The 26,277-nt window shown below is 44.7% G+C and overlaps 2 protein-coding genes across 3 annotated transcripts in view; one reads left to right on the plus strand and one right to left on the minus strand.

Moving 5' to 3' along the window:
• Positions 1 to 19,955, plus strand: part of Slc4a5 (solute carrier family 4 member 5) — an 86,209-nt gene extending 66,254 nt beyond the window's left edge. Inside the window, exons 19-26 of the mRNA XM_008824773.3 lie at positions 620 to 798; positions 1,982 to 2,054; positions 8,858 to 8,926; positions 9,563 to 9,736; positions 10,483 to 10,638; positions 13,783 to 13,867; positions 14,826 to 14,893; positions 18,478 to 19,955. Of these exons, the coding sequence (XP_008822995.1) occupies positions 620 to 798; positions 1,982 to 2,054; positions 8,858 to 8,926; positions 9,563 to 9,736; positions 10,483 to 10,638; positions 13,783 to 13,867; positions 14,826 to 14,860 (771 nt within the window). The 3' untranslated portion in view covers positions 14,861 to 14,893; positions 18,478 to 19,955. The remainder of the gene's footprint in view (positions 1 to 619; positions 799 to 1,981; positions 2,055 to 8,857; positions 8,927 to 9,562; positions 9,737 to 10,482; positions 10,639 to 13,782; positions 13,868 to 14,825; positions 14,894 to 18,477) is intronic.
• Positions 19,956 to 20,860: 905 nt separating this feature from the next.
• Mthfd2 (methylenetetrahydrofolate dehydrogenase (NADP+ dependent) 2, methenyltetrahydrofolate cyclohydrolase) overlaps positions 20,861 to 26,277 on the minus strand; it is a 15,796-nt gene continuing 10,379 nt past the window's right edge. For both annotated transcript variants that reach the window (XM_008824775.3, XM_008824774.3), the window contains 3 exons: positions 25,983 to 26,075; positions 25,503 to 25,628; positions 20,861 to 21,929 (listed from right to left, as the gene is read on the minus strand). In XM_008824775.3, the coding sequence (XP_008822997.1) occupies positions 21,766 to 21,929; positions 25,503 to 25,628; positions 25,983 to 26,075 (383 nt within the window). In that variant the 3' untranslated portion in view covers positions 20,861 to 21,765. The remainder of the gene's footprint in view (positions 21,930 to 25,502; positions 25,629 to 25,982; positions 26,076 to 26,277) is intronic.

The raw sequence follows: 26,277 nt of genomic DNA on the forward strand, positions 1-26,277 counted from the left end.
TAAGGCTGTGCCAGGAGCAGAGTCAGGGAATGAAGGAGGGGCATGCTTCCTTCCGTCCTCTGAAAGATGAATCCCCACTTGATGTCTTTAGGTAGGGGAGATATGACCTCCAAACAGGGACAGGGTGACTTGATCTGAGGACAGGTCCAAGTCCACTCTTGAGCAGTGATGGTGGTAGGCCTGAAATCAGGAGACAGAGAACCTTCCTGAGACCCCTGCTTCCTGCCTTTGGGTCTGAGAAGACTCAGACCACTCCCTGCCCCACCCCAGCCTGGGCTATTGTAGGCTAGGATACTTCATCCACAGCAGAAATGCCATGGTCACTGGTCAGGAGCTCTCCTCAGGGACCGAAACCCAGGGCTTTTCCAAGCCAGAACATCCCTCTCTTCCAAAACTATGTCCCTTATTTGGCGCACTCTTTTAGACAGGGTGGCAACTAAAGTTGCCTCTGGGTGTGGTGAGGACATGTCTGATGTCCTCAGAGTGAGGATCTCAGTGTGACATACCCATCAGAATACACCCTGGAAGGCAAGGGGAGTCCTTGAACCATGTTCCACAAAATGGCTGCTTTGAGGAGGAACAGGCTTCTAGAAGCTTCTCCTGTCCCACCGCCCTGCAGAAGGCTGCTGGCTACCATCTGGACCTGTTCTGGGTAGGCATCCTCATGGCCCTGTGCTCCTTCACGGGGCTCCCCTGGTACGTGGCTGCCACTGTCATCTCCATCGCCCACATCGACAGCCTCAAGATGGAGACAGAGACCAGCGCCCCTGGGGAGCAGCCCCAGTTCCTGGGGGTCAGGTAAGAAGGGGCAAGGCATGGGTCACCTGAACAGGACTGACCAGCTTTGGGGAGGGGAACTGGCTTTTCTTCAAGGTAGTTCGGTGAAAAAAGGCCCTCTATGCCACAGCCGAGAAACCACAGGGACAGGAGGATATTCTGGAGGGAGAGAAAGAGATGAAAATTCAATTTTAAGCAGTACTTTTGTCTTAGAAGTCTCCAGTAACACACACACACACACACACACACACACACACACACACACCACAAGCTCTATAATCTAGGGCCACCATAGGGCCTTTCCCTGCCCTCTCTGTCTATCCTCAAGACCCTCCAGGTCCCTGCCCCTAGTGCCTCCCAAGGCTTCCCATAAGTTCACAACTTGCTTGGTTCCCCATACCTCCAGAAAGCCTTCCCAGAACCATCCCCAACCCTGACCTGCAGCTCTGGCTACTCCCTTCCTGCCCCATGTGAGCTGTTTCAGGCAGGGAACCATATCTTAATGCCCCTTAGGTTGCTGATGTCTACACCTGCTATTCTCCAAAATGGCTGCCCTGGGATCTTCTCCCTGCGGCTTAGGATACATGAGCCACCTGACCTACCCTGAGGAAGGCTTCTTTGAAGTGCTCAAGACTGGCCATGACAGGGTCCTCTCCCAGCCCACTGTATTCCTAGGCCTAAACAATCTGTCCAGAGCCCACAGCCAGGGCCTAGACTCTCAGGAAAGCCTACTTATGCCAACCCCTGCTGCCTTCTCTGCAGTAGTTAGACCCCTTCCCCAGATTTTCAACAACTGTGACTCCTAAGAGTGGGAGCATACCACCAAAGGGCAGAATCATAAGCACTTTACATCATAACAACCTGTTGATGGCAGTGCCATTGTTATCTCTGCTGTACTCAACTTGGGGTGATCATGACCTTGCCTGATGCTCCAAGTAGCAGAGCCAAGATTCAACCCAAGTCCAACTTCAGACACTAGACTGGATAACCTCCCCAACACTCCTACAAAATGTCCTGACCTGGGTCAGGTGTTCCCTCTTTCCTGAGGGTCATCTGGGCCTCAGGCTACAACTACTTGAGTCCATGAGCTACTTGAGTCCATGGTGTTGGACAGAATAAGCTTCAAGTCCTATAGAAAGTGAGGTTGGGAGTGGCCATGGAGCATCTTCTAGGTTACCCCTGACTGCATGCTTATCTCCACCAGGGAGCAGAGAGTGACTGGCATCATGGTGTTCATTCTGACAGGAATCTCTGTCTTCTTGGCTCCTATCCTGAAGGTGAGGCTCTGCCACTGCACCCCCCCAAGGACCCCATCACCTGAAAAAGCACAGGAGTGGGGAGGGGTAGCCCAGGGGCCACCAGCCTACAGGCCATAAAAGAAGTAAAATGGGGCTGGAGAGATGCTCAGCGGTTAAGAGTGCTGACTGCTCTTGCAGAGGACCTGGGTTTGATTCCCAGCACCCACATGGCGGCTAAAAACTGTCCTTAACTCCAGTTCCAGGGGAATCCGAAGCCCTCTTCTGACCTCCGCCTCATTGCATGACACGGGTGCACTCACATGCATGCAGGCAATACACTCATACACATAAAACTAAAAAAAACAAAAACAAAAAAACAAAAACCAAGCTGTTAATAGGCCAAAGTGCTGTTTCTTCATTTCCTGTGCTCTGCTGTCTCACTCCCTCCAGAGCTGCTTCAACCTTTCTGGAGACCATGATTCCCCAGGTAGCTCTGTTAAGTTCTTTTCCTACTTAGATCAGAAACTTCCAAAGCTGGGTGTGTCCACGTTGCTGTGGCTTGGGCTCACTCTAGGCCTTCGTGCTTTATGGGGAAGACCGCTGAGCTCTTCTCCAAGCCCAGTCTCTGGTCCTCCATCTTATGTCTGTTGGGCATCTGAGTGACTTTCCCCCACAAAGCTTTAAACGTCTCTTGTTCCACGTCTTAACAGCTGAAGGAAATTCCAGCAGGGGTTCATTCAAGGCTGTATCCTCAGACAGATCACTTTCCAGTCAGGAATGGGTGGTCCTGATCGGTATCTCCACTCTCTGTTCTCCACTACATCCAACTGCCTATAAGTGGCCCTTTCTCTCAATCAATATTCCTACATAAGACTTTTCTTTATTTTTTCTTTGTGTGTGTGTGTGTGTGTGTACATGTGTAAGTGTACATTTGTGCAAGTGCATATTTGCATGAGTGTGGAGGCCAGAGGTTGACATTGAGTGTCTTCCTCTATCACTCTATAGTTAATTTTTTTTACAATTTATTATTTTTAATTTATGTTATTATATGTGTATGAGTGTTTTGCCTACATGTATGTAAGCATACTGCATTCATGCAATGCCCATGGAGGCCATAAGAGGGTATCAGAACCCCTGGAACTAGAGTTACTGATGCTTGTTAGCTGCTATCTGGGTGCTGGGAACCAAACCCAGGTCCTCTGAAAGAGCAGCCAGTGCCCTCAACCACTAAGCCATCTCTCCAGCCCCTTATTTTTATTATTTTTAATTATGTGTATGGGGGGTTGTCTGTGTATATGAGTGCAGGTTTGGTTCTCCTGGAGCTGGATGTCAGCTGCCCATTATGGGTGCCAGGAACTGAAACCTGGTCCTCCTCAAGAGCTGAATATACTCTTAACCACTAAGCCATTTCTCTAGCCCTTCCATCCTATATTTTGAGAGGATCTCTCACTGAACCTGGAGCCCACCAATCTGGCTAGGCTGACCATCAAGCCCCAGGGATTCTCCTGTCCCCCTGCCTTTTCACTTGGGCCCTGGAATCTAAACTCTGGTCCTTGTTCTTTGCACAGCAAGCACTTTACCTATTGAGCCATCTCTGCAGCCCAAGACTTTTTCTCTTAAATTAAAGTTACCTTTTGCAGCCATTTTTCCCCTTTAAATGTCTTAAAATATCTGATTCAGGGGTTACCTTGAAAAAAAAAAAAAGACTGAAAGGCTACAGTGTTCATTGATTCAATCACTATGAAAAATATTTCAGGCTTAAGAATGGGTTCTGGGCACACCTGAGCAGTAGATGTGAGGTTGGTCCCTTCAAACGTGTATTTTAGAGACTAAGTGTATTTCCTTTGTGTAAAAAAAAAATGGATCACACATAGGTGGGCAGATATTTGGTTATTTGAAAGTGGTTCTTGGCAGGGCAATGAGATGGCTCAGCAAGTGAAGGCACTTGTGGACCTGCTGACCTGAGTGTGATCCCCAGGACCCATATGGTAGAAGGAGAGAAACGACTCCAAAGATGTCCTCTGACCTTCACACATGTACTGTGGCCTGTATACATGCACATACTAAAGAGATAAACAAATGTAAATAAAACAAAATACACTTTTAAGAGCCAGGTCTGGTAGCACAAGCCTGTAATTTGTGATGTTAAAGCAGAAAGATCACAAGTTCAAGGCCAACATGAGCTACACAGTGAGTTCAAGACTGGCATCTTGGTGAGACCCTTTCAACAAAAATAAAATGAAAGCTGTGGGTATAGATCAGTGGTAGAGTGCTTGTCTAGCATATGCAAGGCCCTGGATTCAATTTCCAGTACCATAAACAAATAGAATCACTTTTTTGGGGGGTTCTTTTTTTTGAGACAGGGTCTCCCTGTAGCCCCAGCTGTCCTGGAACTCACTATGTAGACCAGGCTGCCCTTGAACTCACAGAGATCCGCCTGCCTCTGCCTCCTGAGTGTTGGGATTAAAGGCGTGCGCCACCACGCCTATCTTGAACCACTTTTATGGTACTGGGGATTGAATTCAAGGTCTCTCAAATGCTAGACAGTGCTATACCACTAAACTGTATCCCCAGCCCAAAGAGCCACTTTGTTTTTTACATTTTTATTCATTTATTTTGTGTGAGTATATATGTATGGTGTGTGTGGTGGTCAGAGGACAACTTGTGGGAATTGCTTCTATGACAAGGTGGGGGGGGAGAGAGAGAGAGAGAGAGAGAGAGAGAGAGAGAGAGAGAGAGAGGAGGGAGGGAGGAAGAGAGAGATTGGTTTTTGAGACAGGGTCTCACTGCATAGCCCTGGCTAGTCTGAAACTCACTATGTAGACCAAACTGGCCTTGAACTCACAGAGATCCACCTGCCTCTGTCTCTTGAGTGCTAGGATTACCCAGCCCAACCTGTGTTTTAAGTGTCCACGGAGGGGCTAGAGAGATGACTCAGCAGTTAAGAGCACTGGCTGTTCTTGCAGAAGACCTATGTTTGCACCTACATGGTGGCTAACAACTGTCTGTAACTCCAATTCCAGGGGATCTGACACCCTCCTCTGTCTTCCTCAGGCACTGCATGACACAGGTACACTTACATACATGCAGATATAACACACACATAAAATAAAAATAAATAAAAGAAAAAATAATCCAGGGATGATTCACTTTTGTAGAAAGGTCTCCAAAGAACCATTATGTATGTCACTTTGGCCAGTGTTTGTATCAAAATCCTCTGTGCCAGATGTGGTATTGCATGCCTTTGATCCTAACACTCAGATCTCTGTGAGACTGAGGCCAGCCTGGTCTACACAGCGAGTTCCAAACCAGCTGGGACTACAGGGAGACCCTGACTCAAAAAACAAACAAACAAAAAAAATTTCTAGTCTAAGAAAAGTGTTATTTAATGACCAAAGATTCCTACCAACACTTGGAGGTGGCAGCTGCTGTCTCCCTGTGATAGATTCAGACCTCCATCCAGCTGTGGAGCGTATTCAGCACTTCAGTCATTCCACACCAGCTTTTCTGTGTATTTGAATTGAGCACAAATCAATTAGAAAATTCCACAATGGTCTCCCTCCTTTTGTTCTATTCACAACGTGATCATTTCATTTATGAACACATTTATTATGTCCTGTGTATAGTTTCCAGGCTTTTAGACACATACTTTTAACATCTGATTTTACATTTTTGTTTTTACACTAATATTGTCTATGTGCTTAATATAGGACAGCATGCCCACAGCAATATAAATAAAATAATTTAAATGAGAGCTGGGGGGGTAGCTCAGGGTGGTGTGCTTACCTAACTTGGGTGAAGAACTGGGTTCCATCCAAAGCACTAGGGAAAAAAAGAGTTCTGTGCATAAGATTTGACTTTGCTGAAGCCTTTTGTGGCTGTTCTCTAAATAATGTATTGTTTATTCTTACTAACATGTAATCATTGCACATTTTTGACTGATAATGGAATTCCCTTTCTGTTGAAGTTTTTGGCCAAAGTATTATAACTTTTCCAAACTATGAACTGTATTCCTATATTAAGTGATGCCTTAGAAACCAGGCTGTGGATGGAAGTCAGTAAAGTGCTTGCTGTGTAAGCATGAGAACCTGAGTTCAATCCCCAGCACCCAAGTTAAAAAGTTGGATGTGGTGGCCCATGCCTGTAATCTCAAACCAGTTTAGGCTACTTGGCAAATTCCAAGCCAATGAAAGATTTCTCAAAAAAAAAAAAAAAAAAGGTACCTGAGGAATGACACCCAAGGCTGACCCCTGGCGTTCACATGTGCCGCTGTGCCGCTACAGATAAGAGTTTGCTGGTTTGGGTTTTGGGGGATTGTGTGTGTGTGTGTGTGTGTGTGTGTGTGTGTGTGTGTGTGTAGGCTCATACATGCCATAGTGCTCATACGGCAATCAGAGGACAACTCTTGGGAGTCAGTTTTCTCCTGCAGTGAGTTCTGAAAATCAAACTCAGGTCATCAGCCTTGAGCAGCAAATGCCTTTACCCAGAGCCATCTCACCAGCCCTTGTTTTTTATTTCTTTAGAGTGTCTCACTATATATCCCTGATTATTTGGGGAGATGTAGATCAGATTAGACTCAAACTTGCCACAATTCTTTTGCCTTGTGGGATTATAAGCATGACCCACCACACCTAGTTTGTAATTAAGGTTCTTTGGAAACTTTTTTTTTAAACAAAACTTCTTTAAAAAAATTATTTATTTATTTTTTATGTGTATGCGTTGCCTGCTTGTAGATAAGTGCACCCATGTTGTGCAATGCCCGTGGAGGTCAGAAGAGGGTGTCAGATCCCCTGGGACTGGAGTTACGGACAGTTGTTAGCTGCCATGTGGGTGCTAGGATTCGAATGCATGTCTTCTGCAAGAACAACCAATGTTCTTAACCACTGGGCCATCTCTCCAGCCCCTTTTAAAGCTTTTTATTATTTTTTATTTGTGTGTGTGTGTGTGAATATATGCCACATATGTACAATTTCTCACAGAGGCCAGAAGAGGGCATCAGATCCCCTGGAGCTACAGTTATAGGCAGTTATGAGCAGTTATGAGTTATGAAATTTGGGAACCAAACTTGGGTCCTTTGGAAGAGCAGCAAGTATTCTTAACTGCTGAGCCATCTCTCTGGCCCCTTGTTATTAAATTTTATTTAAGATTTCCTTTTTCTCTCATTGCTCCCATACTTTAGCAATTGAGACAGTGTAATATCTTGAAATTTTTACATTGCTTTATAACTAGGGAAATTTTCATAAGCCATGTACTAGTGGGTCAATCCAAGGGCCATCTACCTCCTTTTTTAATATTTAGCTCAAATGCCTTAGATTGACGTTTACAACATTTAGGTCTAAATCTTGATTCATGTTTAAATAGTGAACACAGTCTAACCTTAAAAAGTGATTGCTTACTGGGTTGAATGCTTTGACATTTTCTTTAAGATTTAAAAAATTTGTGGGGGCTGGAGAGATGACTCAGCAAGTAAGAACACTTGCTGTTCTTCCAGAGGACCTAGGTTCAATTTCCAGCACCCACAGGGCAACTAACAACTGTCCGTAACTCCAGTTCCAGGGGATCTGACACCCTCTTCTGGCCTCTGCAGGCTTTTCATGACCTGAGTGCACTTGCATACATGCAGGCAAAACACACACACATTTTAAAAAATTGTGTATGCATGTGTGTTTGTGTACTTGTATGCAGGTGTCCTTGGAGTCCAGAAGGGAGTATTGTATCCCATGGGGCTAGAGTTGGAGTTGGTTGTGAGCTGTCTGATGTGGGTGCTAGGAACTGAACTTCAATCTTCTGGAAGAGCAGGAAGTTTTCTTCACCACTGAGCCATCTCTCCAGCCCCCGCCTTGAAATTCTTAAACGGTGTCTAGAAGTTAGGCAGCACATACTGGTATCCTACCTTGTGCTTACCAAAGTGTTCTAGTAGGACGATCGAAGAGCAAAGCATGACAGCCTTGGTTCAGCAGCAAGTATGGGCATAGATAAAGAAGATAAAGAAGCTGAAATGCAGCCTTTTTGTGGCAAAAAGGAGACTTTTAAAGATTCGAAATGATGATTGATTGTAAGAATGTGTAAATTATATGATTTTTTTTTCTTTTTTTGAGACAGGGTCTGGAGTTTACAGATTTGGACTAGCTAGTTTGTCAGTGAGCCTTCAGGGATTCTCCTGTCTCTGCCTTCCCAGTGCTGGGATTACAGGCTTGTGTCACCATGTCTTTTTTTTTTTTTTTTTTGCATGGTTGCTGGGGATCAAATTTAGGCCATCATGATTATGCAGCAAGCACTCTACCAACTGAGCCATCTCCCCAGCCCCCAGCCATCTCCTGAGGCCCTGATTCCATTTTTGAAAAAGCAAACAAACAGCTGTTGTCCTTGTTTGCAGAAGGCATGATACAAATCATCGCTGCTTAGTTTATGTGCTTCTGTTCTGTTCGCACTGAGCTGGCTGTGTATAATGTGTGACTTTGGCACTTGTTTTTGGTACTCTCTGTTGTTGCTCAGCTTAGCCATGTTCCCTGGCCCCTTCAGCAGCCCTCAGCTGAGGGTAAAGTGGGCCAGATCTGTGGCAGTGAGCAGGATTCAGTCTGTGCAGCACTACCTCTTTCTGGAAGGCTGTCTTAACCCACATTGTGTAGGTTCTGCTTGTCTGGGAGGGCAGCCAGGCCTGGAGAGGGACCATGTGCTGGGCTGGCCACCTTCACACACTCAGACTCCAAGTTTGCTCTTGAACCCTCAGCTCCTCCAAATGCCAGCTCCCCAGTTGCCTCTGTGGTTGACTAACACACCCCTGTTCCGCACAGAATGGCCAAGGATGCTCAGCTGCCCAAACCTCTGCTCTCTCATTCCAGTATATCCCCATGCCAGTGCTCTACGGAGTCTTCCTCTATATGGGCGTGGCCTCTCTCAATGGCATCCAGGTAAAACTGTACTCTCCCCAGGCTTATGTGACCTAGTTGGATGCTACCAAGACGTTAAATGCTTGATGTCCTGATTCAGTGGAAGTATATGATAATGATGCCACTTCCATCAACTGTGCCAACAAAACATCTAAACCAGGGCTCTTTATACGCGTCATCTAATCTCTGTGATTAGGTCCTGAGGTCCATGTTTTACAGGGGAGAAAACTGAGGCTCAGAGTTTTAAAACTAGGTCAAGCTAACTCTGATGACCTCTCACTACACCTCCGCATTTTTCTCCCCTAAAGTTACTCCACAAAAGAAAAGATTTTTGTTTTGCTCTGATTTACCACAAAACCCCAGGGTGCCCTGGAAGACTGTGCTGCAATTAGCTTAGTTGACTTTTTTTTTTTCTTGATTGAGTGTAGACCATGTTCGTTTCATGGCCATATCCAGGGTCTGTTCCCAACACTCAGGGCTTGAGCTCCCTTTCCTACATTATACATGCCTAGACATTACTAGCATGTCATAAGGCCTAATTAGAGGTCCCCTCTCTGAGACCCCACAAAGGCACAGCTCCCCTAGTCCCAGGCCCCAGAAGGTCTTCTCCCCAGGGGCCTGACTACCTAGCTAAGCCCTGTATTGTATCCTTGCCAGTTCTGGGAACGCTGCAAACTTTTCCTGATGCCAGCTAAGCACCAGCCGGACCATGCTTTCCTGCGACATGTGCCCCTCCGCCGGATCCACCTCTTTACTCTGGTGCAGATCCTCTGCCTGGCAGTGCTCTGGATCCTCAAATCTACCATGGCTGCCATCATCTTCCCCGTCATGGTAAGATGGGCATAGGCTCCCCTGCTTCTCAGCACAGTCTTGCCAGGAGGTTCAGTGCCAACAAGTGGAGGTAATAATGGCAATGTGGCAGGACCCTGCAAAGACAACCCATCTGCTGAAGCCAGGGTAAAGCCACCCAACCTCCCTGGTGGGGAAGTGGGAAAGGGTGGGATTGGAGAAGCAGGACAAACCAGAAAGCCAAGTTCCTCACTGCTGAACTTCAAGCCAGTCTCAAAATACTAAGTATAAACCTTTCACCCTGTAAAACAACTGCATTTGAAAAGATAAATAAATAATGAGGAGTGGAAGGGAATGGGGACTAAGATCATAGAATCAAGAACTTAAGAATGTGCACTGAGTATGGTGGCACTGGCCTGTAATCCCAGCTCTGGGGAGGCTGAGACAGGAAGAGTCCTGGGACTTATTGGCTAGCTAGTTTTGGGGACACTGAAATAGCTGCAAAGACACTAGCCACAAAAGGTCTCCCAATTCAGTTAACTGAGGAAGAAAAAAATGAGCTCATAGCCAGGTGTGGTGGAGCATGCCTTTAATCCCAGGACTCGGGAGGCAGAGGCAGGTGGATCTCTGTGAGTTTGAGGCCAGCCCAGTGTACACAGCGAGTTCCAGGCCAGCTGGGGCTACAGGGAGACCCTGTCTCAAAAGTACACCCCGCCCCCCAAAAATGAGCTTATGTTTTTCTCTGGGCTTGAATGAAACTTCAGACTCTGCCTGTCCTTCCACCCCAGATCCTGGGCCTCATCATCGTTCGAAGGCTCCTGGACTTCATCTTCTCCCAACATGACCTGGCCTGGATTGACAACATCCTCCCAGAGAAGGAGAAAAAGGAGACAGACAAGAGGAAGAAGAGAAGAAAAGGGACCCATGATGACATTCATGAGGAGGTGGGGAAGATAAGAGGCCTAGGCAGATGCAGAGAGTGAGAGACCCTCCCTCTACTTCCACTGGGGTGGCTTCTCAGGTGACCTGTAGCAGTACCTGGTCTAGGAGGAGCATCTGTGTTGATCTGGGGTACAAAGGCCCCATCTGTTCCTGGGAATATCCTCAGGGTATCCAGAGCTAGTAAGCCCCTCTGCCCAGGAACAGGTGATAGCCTCCCACTCTCCTATTACTCTGGGTCCTCAGGATCATTATCAACAGCAGTGAAGGTCCCTGAAGGAGCTAGGCAGAAGATGCTCCAACAGAGAAGGTGGTTATAAGGAGGACCTCTAGAGAATGGAGCAGACCTGGGGTGGGGAGATTCCAGCAGGAACTTACAGGGAGACTGAACCCAGGACAGGTAGTAGCACTGGGGAGAAACTTTGCTTGGGCCTGTCCACAGGGTATTAGGGATGGAAGTACGGGAAGTGTTCAAGTTAAAAGGAGTATGGCTATATTTGCTAGATGCCTAGGACCACCTGGATGCCCACCATTCAGAGAGTCAACAGCCAAGGAGCCAACCCAGAAAGCATAGTAAATCTCAAAATATTAGGTAGAATGATTTTCTGATTCAAGTGTCCATTAAAAAATCTGACACTGTCCCACAAAAGGAAAGTGACGTCCCAAGATTGACATGTAGCTAAATGTCTAAGAGAATTAAGAAAAGCATTCCTGTTTTGACCATGCCCTCCCTTGGTGCCATTGCTAGTCTCCCCATTTTACTAGCACCCACAACCTTCATCTACCCTGTGCTAGATATTTCACCTTTTTTACATGAAAGCTGTTCACAGGCTAACCCTTGCTGACTGGTGGACAGTTGATTAAACCATCCTCTGATTGCAATGATTGGCTTGAACTTCCACGTCCTTATTGCTGTCTTCTTCCAAGAGGACAAAGCCCCATATTTCATTCATGTATTTTTTGCAGATAACTTAGCAAACTTTAGGAGTTGGGGATATCCAACTCAGCTCAGTTGGTAGCATGCTTGCCTAGCATACAGGAAGCCCTGGGTTCAGTCTCTTAATACCTCTCAAAATAGACATGGTTGTACATACCTCTAACCCTGGGAGTTAGAGGGAGGAGGATCAGAAGTTCAAGTGTATCCTCAGTTACATAGTGAGTTGGAGGCCAGCTGTGATACATGACACTCTGGGGAATGGAATAGAAGGGAAGAGAAGGGGAGGGGAGGGAAAGAGACACATAAACGATCACTATTAACCTTTATATTCTTGTTTAGTCCCAAGATCTCTCATGTTAATATCACGATATAAAACATGGTACAATTTTAAGCCAGGCATGGTGGTGCACACCTTTAATCCCAGCACTTGGGAGGCAGAGGCAGGTGGATCTCTATGAGTTCAAGGACAGCCTGGTCTACATAGTGAGTTCCAGGATAGCTAGGGCTACAGGGAGACCCGATCTCAAAAAGACCAAAAAAAAAAAAACCAGCAAAAAACATGGTACAATTTTAAAAGTCCCACAGTCTTTAAAAAAGTCAGCTTTAAAAGTCCAAAGTCATTCCAAGCATGGTGGCACATATCTTTAACCTAGAACTAGGGAAGCAGAGGCAGGCAGATCTCTATGACTTCCAGGTCAGCCTGGCCTACATAGCAAGTTCCAGGGTAGACAGGGATACATAGTGAGATACTATCTTTTAAAAATACCAAAAAATTGGGGCTGGAGAGATGGCTCAATGGTTAAGAGCCCTGACTTTTCTTGCAGAGGACCTGGGTTCAATTCCCAGTACCCATATGGTGGCTAACAACCATCTGTAACTGTAGTTCCAGGGGATCTGAGGCCATCTTCTGAGCTTCAAGAGCTTTGCATGACATGGGTGCACTTACATACACGCAGGCAATACACTCATACACATAAAATAAAAATAATAAATAATTTGTTTAAATCCCAAAAGCTCTCAGGGGCCACAGAGATGACTCAGCAGTTAAGAGCACTGGTTGCTCTTGTAGAGGACCAAAGTTTGGTTTTCGACACCCATGTGGCTGCTAACAGCTGTCCATAACTCCAGTTCCAGGGGAATCCAACACCCTTTTCTGATGCCACAGACATTGCACGAATGTGTGCTGACCCTATGTGCTGACTGTGAGGAAATACTCCCCAGAAGATTTTGCCTCAATGATGCCTTATTAATCACAGCTGATTTTTCAGCCCCAGATAACCAGCATTGATTGTCTCCGCAAAACAGTTTTTTATTTCCATAGATTCTCAATTCAAAATATTACATAAATTGCCCCAATAGAGACTTTGAATAAGTTTCAAACTGCCCACTGAACCATCACAAGCCGAGTCTCCATCCTCCCCATTGATCTCAGCACTATCTTCCATGTTCCCACAGAACAGCTCACTAAGCTCTAAGCACTCAACAGCTTTTCCAATCCAAAATTTCAACAATCTTCCCCCAAAACAACATGGTCATGTTTATCATAGGAAGATCCCACTCTTTGGTGTCAATTTCTGTCCTACTTTGCTTTCTTTTGACCAAAAGCAACTTGGAGAGGAAAGGGTTTATTTCATCTTACAACTCCCAGGTCATAATCCATCACTAAGGGAGTCAGGGAAAGAACTCAAGGCAGGAACCCAGAGGCAGGATCAGAAGCAGAGACCACAGAGGAACCCTACCTACTAGCCTGCTTCCTCTGGGTTGCTCCTCTTGTACAGCTCAGACCCACCTGCCCAGTGATGGCACTGTCCAAAGTGGGCTGGGTTGGACCCTTCTACATCAATTAACAATCAAGAAAATGCCTCACAGATATGCCCACAGGCCAATCTGATAGAAGAAATTCCTCAGGTGAGGTTTCCTCTTCCCAGGTGTCTCTAGTTTGTGTCAAGTTGACAAGAACTAGCCAGTACACACAACAGATTAAACTGTTCTGAGTGACATTCTTGAATGAATTCCTTCCTGTCTCCTGGGTCTCTAGAATAGTGCATAACTGCACCATGGCCCAGAGTGTTTGCCACATGCCTTACTAGTTAGTCTTTGTGGGAAGAGGATGGTGGCTTGCATACTGTGGATGAATGTGTCTTTTGTCTCAGCAAGGAAGCCAGAGTGGTTGTGTTGGTGTTTATCAGTTTTTCCCACTGTTTTTCTCCAGCCCCAGTTCCTTCCTCCCTCAGTTATAAAGATTCCCATGGAAAGTGTCCAATCTGATCCCCAAAATGGTATCCACTGTGTTGCCAGTAAGTACAACACCTGCTGTCTCTCCTTTCCTACTCATTACTAGTCCTCCATCTCTAAGGAACTTTCCCCCTGCAGTTCAGCAATCTAACCATTTTAGATGCTGGAGGACACCAGTGCTAGGCAGAGATCAAAGATAACTGGCCAAGAGCATTGGCACCCTAACCAGATAGGGACCTCAGTGCACAGTCCTCAATTTTCTTTAGACAACCCCTTTCATTCCCACCTTTCCTCTGCTCATGGCTCTACTAGTCCTCCCCTTCATTGTTTCAGACCACATTGGTCCAAACATGAGCCTCCCATGCTTTCCTGGTATTGTTAAGATGACTAAGAGTTCCAGTCAGGGCTGAGCTTTCCCCTTTTCCCACCTGGATGACATCATCCCCTGAGTAATCTGAATTAGAGAGTTAGAGGCACCTGCCACTGCAGGACAGGTGGTTGCCTGGGAGGGATCAGGCACTGCTCATAAAGACCCTTCCAGATGATTCTTCACTATCACTAAAATCTAGTGAGGAACAGTCCAATCTGTCCAAAAGTCTTCTGAAAGGTCCAATAGAGTCCTGACCGAGGCTCTTATTATATAGGGTTTGCCATTCTCCTCAAAGACAGGGAAGCTATGGGTGGCTAGCAGATCCTGCCAGCACCCTCAAGGGTCCTTGAGGACTGTCATAGTAGAAGGTGACTTCGGGTTCCTCACTATCCCACCCAGCTCTCTTCTGTCATCCTCTCTAGCCCTGCCCTCCCCATGACTCACTCCCTCTTAACCAGCCAAGAGCCCTTGGTGTGAAGCATTGAGTCAGCCACCCATCTTTGTGAGGCCCCAGTATTCCTCTTGTGGCATTCTGGCCATAGGATTGGAGCCAATAAATAGAAATGGTGGGGAGGCGCTGGAGAACTAGAATGTATCCTATCAAACCTGTATCCTATCAAACCTGATTCACATTTCCATTTCCCTACCAGGAAAAAGATCTTCCAGTTGGAGTTACTCACTCTGATTCTTTCTTCAGTGGCTCAGAACTGGATCAAAGGTAAAGATCATTAGACTTTTTTTTTTTCATGTTCAAGGGTGTGGAGTTATTACTGGATCATAGGCAACTTGCCAGTTGCCACTCTGAAGAAAATGACCCTCCCTCCTCCAGCAGGGTGGGGCCTCATGTTAGGTAGATCTCTGCGTATCAGACAAGAGAATGAGCAATGGCTAGAAGTTTGAGGGACAAGGCTAGCCTTTGCTGACCCACCACTGGGAGAAAGGGGCTGAGCAATCTGGCTACTGGAGATCAAGTAAAAACTGTATGTTCTAATCAACATTAACATGATTACAAAACACAAAGGCATCCAACTTAGAAAAGGAACTTACTACAAAATAGTACATAGAATACTGAAAGTAAATATTGAAAAAAGAGAACAACATAGACAGCTAAGGCATGGCTTAAGTATCTATTACTGAAAGCCAAAATAAATATACACAATAGGTTCAACACAAGGTACTCTAAGGAATAAAGTAGCAGTGGAAGCAGGATTAATGAGCACTAACTAGAAGGCAAAAAAGAAAGAGAGAGACACATTCAGAAAAAGGACTGGGGCAGTGGTTCAGGGGGTAGATTGCTCACTTAACATTCATAAAGCCCTAGGTTAGATCTCCAGAAGTGCATAAAACCAGTCATGCTGGTATACACCTATAACCCCAGCACTGGGGAGATGGAGGCAGGAGGGTCAGGAATTCAAGGACATCCTCTGCTACATACCAAGTTCAAAGCCAGCCTGGGGCACATACAAGACCATGTCTCAGAAGAAAAAAAAAGTCAGGAAAGCAGTCAAGGCCTGGATCCTTCATGCCAATGTGATTCCTTGGTGTTCTTGATAAGACGCCAGGCATGAAGAGAGCAGGACCACTTGATTTCTACTTAATTACCAAGGGGGTTCAGAAATGGAAGAGTCAGGGGCAAGGAAGTCTTTGCCTCTATTATTACTAGGGAAGGTGGCAGCCACAGTCCTATCCCTATTTTGTGCCCTAGAATGGACAGACTAGAATTCACTCAGTCCTGGATCTAACAGTAAGAGCAAAGGTTCCCCCAAGTCTAGAACCTAGCAAATTTCCAGAGGGCACACACCCAAGAAGGCTTTAAAATATGCACATAGAATCTTCTGGGTCATGAGTCAAGTTATCAGTGTCAGGAGTAGGCTTATCACCAGCTCAACCCTCCATGAGGTGCAGGCCCAAGACACTGTCCCAGATGAAAACAGGGGTCAGGCATGGTGGCACATGCCTTTAATCCCAGCACATAACCAGCACATAGGCAGTAGAGGCAGGTGTAAGTATGTATGTAGAGCAGACTACATACATTTTCCTCCCACATCCTCAATCTGGGCTTCTTTACCCTCAAACCCACTGATCTTTATATATAGTTAATAATAGGAGAAAATAAATTGTCCATCTTGGTTTGCTTTCCTTTTTTTGTTTTGTTTTTGAGACAGGGTCTCCCTGTAGCCCCAGCTACCTTGGAACTCACTATGTAGACCAGGCTACTCTCGATCTCAGAGAAATCCATCTGCCTCTACTCCCCCCTGCCCCCCCCATGTGCTGAGATTAAAGGTATGTGTCACCATGCCGGGCCCCTAGTTTTCATTTAAATTTTCTTTTATTTGATTTTATGTGTATGAGTGTTTCCCTCTATGTACATAAATGCACCACAGGCATGCTGCCCGCAGAGGCCAGAAGAGGGCATCTGATCTGGAACTGGAGTTATGGATGGGTGTTAGCCACCATGTGGGTTCTAGGAACTGAATCTCAGTCTTCTGCAAGATCAGCCACTGCTCTTAATGGCTAAACCATCTCTCCAGCCCCAATTTGTTTGCATTTTTAAAAAAGCAGCCTACAATGGGGCTGGAGAGATGATTCAGTGGTTCAGAGTCCTTACTGCTCAGTCATGAGTTCTAGAGTTTGTGGCCCAGCATCCATGTTGGGAACTCACAAATGCCTATTATTCAGCTCCAAGGGATCTGACAGTCTCTTCTGGCCTCTACAGGCACAAATAGCTTTTTAATTTCTTTTGGAAAAGACTTTGTGTGTGTGTGTGTGTGTGTGTGTGTGTGTGTGTTTGTTTGCCATATGTGTGCAGTGTCCATGGAGTCGGATGCCCTGGAGCTGGAATTTCAGGCAGTTATGAGTCACCCAATATAGGTGCTAAGATCTAAACTCGAGGCCTCTGGAAGAGCAGCAAGTGCTCTTAACCACTGAGCCATCACTTCTGTTCCCCAAAGAAGCCATTAACTAAAACAATAGCCTGCACTAAGTCAAATCTCTAATTGCACCAACTTCAGACAGGAGAGAACCTGCACCAAGATACCGAATTTCTAAAAACCTGTTAAATTATACAGAGCCAGAGAACAAGATCATAAATGCAGAGAACTAGAACCATAAATGGTTAACTAGAGGTGGTCCTTCCCAGCTATACTGGCATTTCACCAAGTCCATGAGAAGAGATGGAAGCAAAGACAACAGGACATCAGGGTATCATTTCAGTGAAGATAAAGGCTATGTCAGGGCTTAGCTTAACAAAGATGAAGCATCAAAGCTCTGCCAGGCACAATGCATGATCCCTGAGGGTGCAGAGGGACACACAGGTAAAGGCACAGAGCTGTGTGTGTGAGAATGAACATAGGAACGTGTAAGAGAAGCTAGTGAACTCAGGGGATTCGCCTTACCCAGGACAGATAGGGCCTGCCAGAGAAGAAAGGCCAGACCAGGCTGTGAAAACAGGTGTAAGGCAGCATTTGAAAGCATACACACAGGGAATAATGGGCAGTCAGACCTGAAAGGCAGCTCCAGACTAACAGGCTCTATGCTGTTGTACTATAGAGCTCATATGCTATCCTTTGAACAATGGCAAGCCAGATTTATGCTTTAGAAAGTTTTTTGTCAGTACTGGGTGAGATCAGTTCAGTAACTATGGCTGAAAGCCCTGCAGATAGAGGACACTTTGTTCCCTAGATACAGAGTTCAAAAGCAAGCCAGGCATGGTGGCACACGTCTGTCATCTCAGTACTTGGGAGGTGGAAAGCAAGCCAGGCATGGTGGCACACGTCTGTCATCTCAGTACTTGGGAGGTGGAGGCAGAAGGATCAGGAGTTCAAGGTCATTCTTGGCAAAATAGGAAGTTCCAGGCTACATGAAACCCCATATCAAGAACCAACAAAAACCTGCCAACAAAATGGCTCAGTGGGTAAAGGCAGTTGCTACCAAAACTGATGACCTGAACTCAATCCCCAAGACCCACATGAAAGGAGAGAATTGACTTCCAAAAGTTTTCCTGTCCTGACATGTGCCGTGGCATGTATGCCATGGTTGTGTGCATGACCATACACATACACAAATGTAATAAAAAATTTTTAAAAAGGGTTCAGGGGGCTGGATAGATGACTCAGCAGTTAAGAGCACTTACTGTTATTCCAGAGGACCCAAGTTCAGGCAGCTCACAACTACCTGTAACTCTAGTTCCAGGGGATCCAGTACCTTCTTCTGGCCTCTGTGGGCATACGTCATATACACAAACATTTGCTTTAAACACACCAAAAACTAGATGCTCATTCTCTCCTACTTTGTCTTGCTCAGCATCACCCTGCACTTCAAAATCTCTCGTTCGGCTTCGCCTGCTTTCACCTACTCACGGAGCCCTGCCTTCATGGTGCCGCAGGTGAAGATAGAGATGGAGTCTGACCTAGACTTCACAGACACTGAGGACTATGGGAGAGAGGCGGATGGTGAGACCACCCTCTAGCACAATGCAGTTTTTTCCAAGCTGGGGACCAGCCCAGTCTTCATAAATGTGGGTCAAGTCCTTCACTTGTTTCCTTATTCACTGACCAGATTTAATGTGGGTCAAGCCCTTCACTTGTTTCCTTATTCACTGACCAGATTTAAAACTGGAGGCCTTTCAGTGAAGTCCTGGAGACACAAAGCTCTCCCTTCCCTTCGCCATTAAAACAGCTAAAACAGAACCATGTATCTTAAAATACCATCCAGCCTAGAAAGGGTAACATATCTTTTCAAGTGAGCAGAATTGTCTCAAAGTCTTAGTGACCATAGTGGGTTTATATTTAAAATATATACCAATTAAATTTCTCTTAAAAATTAGACTGAAATCCAAATGACTTGAAGGCCCCAGTGTTTCACAGGTTTGCACGTTTTAGGAAATGCTGGGGGGAACTATCTTTTCTCTCCACCTCATTCTGCTTGAGTTTGAGTCCTCTGCACCATGGGCCTGAGTCTAGGAGTATGGCTGGGCCTTCCCCAGACTGAAAAGTCAGCTCCAAGTCTATTAATGAAAAGACCAGTTCATGAGTAGATTTGAAGACGTGGGGAATAGGGTCTCAGTATTCAGCCCTGGATGGCCCAGAACTCACTATGTAGAACAGGCTGGCCTCAAACTCACAAAACCCACCTGCCTCTGGGATTAAAAAAGTGTGCACCTCCATGCCTGGTTGAGTAGATTTTAAAACAATAGTTTTCTTTCAACTGAACTCTTAAGCCACATCAGATCAACAATATAACCCTTTAAATTTATGTCACTGGCTTCATAACCTGGAGTCAGTTAGTTGAAGCATTTGGGTAGGTCCTTCCCAAAATCTTTCAATAGCCAAGGCCCAAATTTTCATTTTCATAAACACTTCATTTACATTTTGTAAGATTATAACTTTGCTCCGTTAATCAAACTAGTATTCTGCAGAAATGGTTGTAAAAAACACCATTCCTAACTCAGAACTGCCTAGCTCTTCACCAATCCGAAACCATTTAAGTTTCAGTTCTTTATCATGCACCAATCCAGTGTTGTACAAGTTCCAGATTAAACTGTAGCAATGTTATGGATTCAGAGGTAAACACGCTTGAGTAATCAAACAGGCTGGAAACCCACAGTTAGTTTTTTATCATTGTAAATTGATCCATGCAACTTTTACCTTAAATGTCATTTATATTTTGTATATATGTGAACATCTTAACTTTGATAGCCTTTAGTGGGTTGGCATATTCTCTATTCACTAAGAATTTTTTTCCACTTCTAATGTAAACTGCTTCAATAAAGCTTAATTGTGACTGTTTATCTTCCTTTATGTTTAATAACTGAGGTAAGCGGCCATGGCCTATATATAGCATGTGCTGTACCTCACTTATAAAAGCATCCCCAGTAAGCTGTAGAGGAAGCCACTGGCAGATGAACAGGAAGTAGATCAACACTGCTGGTGCCTTATTCATTCTGCCGCAGATTGCCCAGAGTGGGAACTACTTTCTGCTCCAAAGCCCAAACACCTAGTTTGAGAACATGGGGACCAAACCTGGCCTCAAAATACGTCCAATTTACACCTTCTGTCAAATCAAATTTCTGCTTTAGATGGCACATATCCACTGTGCCCATGGTTGCGTTATGTGTCGAGAATTTCACAACTACCTGTAACTCTAGTTCCAGTCCTTTGTAGTCATGCATGAATGAAGGACATGGCTTAGAAAACACCCAGAATCAGTTATGTGAATCTTACAGATCAATAAATTCTTGGCTTGGAACTGCCTATTGGAATAAAAAGGGGTAGGCTGGTTTCTCCAGATCCTTACAAGGGTGGGTGTAATCCAGGAACAACTAGATGGATGCATTCAGTGAGAAATATTAACAGGTTAGGTCTAAGACAGTGGAAGACAGCATTTCAGAAACCCATTTCACACCAGACAGATGTGCTTTAATTTTTTTAAAAAAATTTTATGTTTATGACAGCTTTACCTGCATGTAAATGCACCCATGAGCACAATACTTACAGAGGCCAGAAGAGAGCATCAGATTCCCTGGAACTGGAGTTTCAGACAGTTGTTAGCTGCCACGTGGGTGCTGGGATTCAAATCCGGGTCTTCTGCAAGAACAGTCAGTGCTCCTAACTGCTAAGCCATCTCTCCAGCCCCAGGTGTTATTATTATTATTTTTTAATTAGTTTAAAAAAACAGCAACAAAACCTTTTAATAAGAAAATCTGATTAAATTTAATATTAACTCAAGCTCTTAACAGTCTTTCAGGAAAGCCAACAGGGTACATGAAAGACAAGCAGGCAGCTGCCAAAAGTTCTTTGGTGGAAGAAAGTATGTTTCACACAGGCTGCCCTAATGATTATCACACCCAAGTTTTTTTTTTCAAAAATAGGTCTCAAGGTATACCAAAGAAACCACACAGACACCATCAATCTGAAATGTAAAGTTCACGGGTGTCACATAAGCCCAACTTGACAATCACAGAAATAACTTTTCAATCCTAGAAAACTAAAATGGGGACAGGTTTGAAGGTAACAGTTCAAATAAGGGCAATAGCAAGTGGAGTAACCCTAGCATTTCCCCAGTGACTCAGCCACAGGGAGACAGTTAGTAACTTGGGGCTTTCCTTTTCCAAACCAAGCCAATTCAGTTCTCCTCAGGGATATGGGTTACAACTCCATGTGCATAAAAACAGTAGGGAAATGTCTTCTTCCACCCCCTTACTGCCATTTCTTCCTTTTCACCTTTTCCCTAATTTTCTCTAGTCACGTTTTTCCTTTGGTTTGACAAGTTGAACTCAGAAGGCTTTGAACCCAAGATGAGTACCAACTCTTATTGGAATAGCACTTGGAGAACGTGATCCTAGAAAAGGCAGCTTTTTGATGAGGTTCAGCATCCATTCTCAGTGTGACAGACGTCTCCCACGTAGCACCAGGTCAATGCAGGACACTAGTGGGCTCCCTGGTGAGATTCTGCAGAGCCATGCGTGCATACACACACCCACTTGAGCTTTCAATAAATATAACACATTGTTTTAAACCATTCAATAGAATAAATTAAGAATATTATGTTTCTCTTGGCCTGCTTTGCCTCTTTGAATGGCGTGGAGTACGGTTAGCTGGTGGCAACTCCGCGCTCCTTGGACTTGAGCACTTCCAGCTCCTCGGACCTCAGCACTTTCTTTGCAGCAATAATGGTGTTCTTCATTAGCATGGCCACTGTCATGGGACCAACACCCCCAGGGACTGGAGTGATGTAGCCGGCTTTCTTCCTGACTCCTACATGGAAACAGGAAAGGCAGGCTGCTTCAGATATGTATGGCCAAGTTGTGTGTACTTCAGCATGTTATGAAATAAGCATGCACAGAAAGAACAGTAATAAACATAAGCACTTTCATTAGTCTCAAATGCATTCAGCCCCTACAGGGCTGGAGAGAGCTCAGTTATAAGGTATTGGCTGTACAAACATGAGGACCCGAGTTTGAGCCTCAGAACGCACATGAAAAATCCAGATGTGATGGAGTCTGTCTGGGAGGCAGACAAGTGGATCCCTGATGCTTGCTGGCCAGCCAACCTAGCCAAATTGCAAGTTCAGATAAAAGTGAGACCCAGCCTTAAAAAGAAAGGTGACTGAAGAAGACAGCTGAAGAGGCACACACACAAAACAAAAATTTAAAAAAGTAACATCAAGGGGGCTGGAGAGATGGCTCAAGGTTATGAGCACTTACTGCTCTTCCAGAGGACCCAGGTTTGGTTCCCAGCATGCACATGGCAGCTAATGCATATCCTTAGCTCTAGTTCCAGGGGAGCCAATGCACTCCTCTTGCCCTGTGGGCACAGGCACACACAGTACACTTACAAACATGCAGGCAAAACACTCATAAAATTAAAAAAATAATTTTAAAAGTCACATCTAGGGCTGGAGAGATAGCTCTGAGATTAAGAGAACTTGCTGCTCTTACAGAGGACCCAGGTTTGTTCTCAGCACCACACTGTGGCTACCAACTGTCTGTAATTCCAGTTCCAGAAGAGCCAGTGCCCTCTTCTGGCCTGAGTGCAGAGCACTTACATACACACAGGCAAAATACTCATACACATAACAAATTAATTAACCAAATATAAACAAATAAAAGTTGCATCTACAGCCAGGCATAGTGGTGCATGCCCACAGTCCCAGCACTCAGAGGGCAGAGGAAGGAGCATCATAACAAGTTCAAGCTCAGCCAGAGCTACACAGCAAGGCTCTGTCTCAAAAAAAGCAAAACAATCCATATCTATATTGCTCAGGAGTAAAGGTTTTTATAAAAAATTGTATTACTTTTATTTTATGTGTGTGGGTATATTGCCTGCATGTATATAAGTGCTCCCATGTCATACAATGCCCACAGAGGTCAGAAGATCCCCTTGAACTGGATTTATAGACAGTTGTTAGGAGTCATGTGGGTGCTGAGAACTGAACCTGGGTCTCTACAAGAGCAGCCAGTGTTCCTAACCACGACCCATCTCTCCAACTCCAAGAGTAAAGGTTTTGAACACACTAATGAAATAACATGCCCATTTTACAGTCTTCAATGACTATCTGGACAATATTTAACCTGTAGTTTATGAGCCATACTTTTCTCCACATTGAATCAGTTTAAAAGGAAACATCTCAGTATGCCTATCATGAACTGAAGCTAAGTATCACTCTGGTACCTGCCTATGGTATTTAAAAAATTTAAATATCATTTGCCCAAAGCATCAAAGTCATTTCCTAGAAAGAAAAAATAAAATTTTTCTAAAACCCAATCTTTGAGGTTAGGGAGATGACTCAGTTAGTAAAGTGCCTCCAGGCAAGCATGAGGACTTGAGTTCATACCCCCAGTAACTGCTGTGTACAAGCCGGGCACAGTGGCTTGCATCTGTAACCCCAGCACTGGGGTGGGTAGGGGTGGATATGATCCCCTGGAAGTTCACTGGCCGGCCAGCTTAGCTGAATCAATGAGCCCCAGGTTCAGTAAGACCCCTTGTCTCAAAAATAAGGTGTAGATGGGGCTAGAGAGATGGCTCAGCAGTTAAGAGAACATTTGTTGCTCTTGCAGAAGACAGGTTCAGCACCCACATGGTGACTAACAACCACTCCTAACTCCAGTTCCAGGGGATCCAATGACCTCTTCTGGCCTCCATGGGCATTGCATGCATATGGTGCACTTACATCATACAAGCAAAACATTCACACACATAAAGTAAAAATGAATAAAATATTTTTTAAAAAGAGTTTAAAAAAATAATAAAACAAGGTAGAAAGTTATCAAGAAGACCCCTAATACTGATCTCTGGCCTTCACTTGTACATACAAACACACGCACACGCGCGTACATGCACACACACATACACACACACATACAATCTACATGAACATGTACACACCCCTCCATACAGACACATCAATTTTAACAGGAAAATACATGGATACCCAGACTTGAGTCTAACAGAAACAGAAAGCTGGAAATAAGATTATCAGCATGAAATTCATATCAATATCTTAAGAACTGAAGGGAGAACCACACATTTCAAAGTCATAGCTTTGGGATATAGCTTTTGGCCTGAATCATTTTAACATTCCAGGTCTGTGATCTCATCTCTCAATTAAGAAAACCATTATATTAAAGTTTTAGACTTGTTAAAACTCACAAAGTTGTTTCAATTATGACATAAGTCAAAAAAATTAAGGTGGGGGGGGCCCACTGGAGAGACGGCCCAGCAGTTAAAAGCACTTGCAGCTCTTGTAGAGAACCTGTATTCAATTCCCAGCACCCACATGGCAGCTTACAATCATCCATAACTCCAGTTCCAGGGGATCCAATGCCCTCTTCTGGTTCACATACATACATGCAGGAAAAACACTCATATACATACAATCAACATATTTTAAAATGCCATGAAAAGTTTATACTTGCCCACCAGTCATTTTAAGATGTAAACCACCTAAAATAGTTCTGGAATGGCTGTCATTTTAAAAAGATTTCTTGGGGCTGGAGGGATGGTTCAGCGGTTAAGAGCACTGACTGCTCTTGCAGAGGACCCGAGTTCAATTCCCAGCACCCACATGGCAGCTACAAACCGTCCCTAACTCCAGTTCCAGGGGAATCCGAAGCGCTTTGACCTCCGTGGCATTGCACAGCATGGGTGCACTCACTTACATGCAGGCAATACACTGATACACATAAAATAAAATAAATAAAATATTGAAAAAAAGATTTCTTAGCCGGGCATGGTGGTGCACACCTTTAATCCCAGCACTTTGGAGGCAGAGGCAGGCGGATCTTTGTGAGTTCAAGGCCAGCCTGGTCTACATAGTGAGTTCCAGGACAGTTGGGGCTACAGGGAGACCCTGTCTCAAAAAAAACAAAAAACAAAACAAACAAACAAAAAAAATTTCTCTCATAAAAAACATTTTAAGGCTAGGGACATGGTTCAGTGGTTAAAGCCTGAAGACTGGGGTTCATATCCCTAGGACTCACATTAAAAGCCGGTGGGCATGAGGGCCCACCTGTAAGTACAGCACTCTGAAAACAGAAACAGGAATTCCTTGAGCAAGCTGGCTACCAAGACTAGCAGTAATGATGAGCCTTGTGTTTAACTGAAAAGCCCTCCCTCAATGAAGATGGTCAGAGCAATCAAGGAAGACTCCCAACATCAACCTTGGGCCTCCACACAACATGCATGTGCACCTGCACACACATGCACTCCACACAGTATTACCAGGGTAACACAAGTTTAAAAGTTATATAAAAAGTAAATGATCTGACTTAATGTCCATTACAGGTAGTACTTACAGATTTTATGTTTTCAAAAAATAAAACTATTTACCTTCAAAATCCACATCTCCAACCAACTTGGGCTTGGCAGTGACAGGATCTTGAACTCTGTTTATTCCCACATCAATGACTGCTGCTCCTTCCTTGATCATGTCTGCTGTGATCAGATTTGGAATGCCTGGTGATAAAGATCAGAGCAGCACTGAAGGGGACATCCCACCTGTTGGCTTCTTTATAATTTCTAGACACCTGAAAGAACTTATTAGCATGTTTTAAAAATTAAAAGCATTTAACTAAGAAGCCATTATACTTCATGTGGAAATAGTCTGAAGTGTTTAGGAATACCCTTCCAGTCTACAGTGGAATGGCAGAAATCAATATTTGAATCACAACTCCATCCTTATCTTGTAGGCAGCTCAAAATATTACTGCTAGGGGAAAGATGGTTGGGATGGCAGTTAGGCAGGCAAGCTAGTGGTGCAACCCAACTCCTGATAAACGCAGGTCCCCCTACGCCCTTGCCAAGCTCTTACCAGCAGCAGACACTATGATATCCGCAAGAATCGTGTGCTTTTTCAGCTGCTCTTTGGGAGTGTATCGGTGAGATATTGTCACAGTGGCGTCACCTATGAGGCAAAAATAGATTTCTGGATTTCCAAATCAAGGCTGGGATTGGGTTAGCTTTCAGCTATTCACATCACTGTAGAAACTCAACATGTCTGGAAAACCAATAGATTTAATCCTTGTGCCACAATTTCTAAACAGCTAATTATCATTAACCTCTTTTTTTTTTTTTTTTTTTTTTTGAGACATTAACATCTTTTAAAA

Source organism: Nannospalax galili, unplaced genomic scaffold (genome assembly GCF_000622305.1).
Source record: "Nannospalax galili isolate Female #2095 unplaced genomic scaffold, S.galili_v1.0 scaffold389, whole genome shotgun sequence".
Lineage (NCBI taxonomy): Eukaryota > Metazoa > Chordata > Mammalia > Rodentia > Spalacidae > Nannospalax > Nannospalax galili.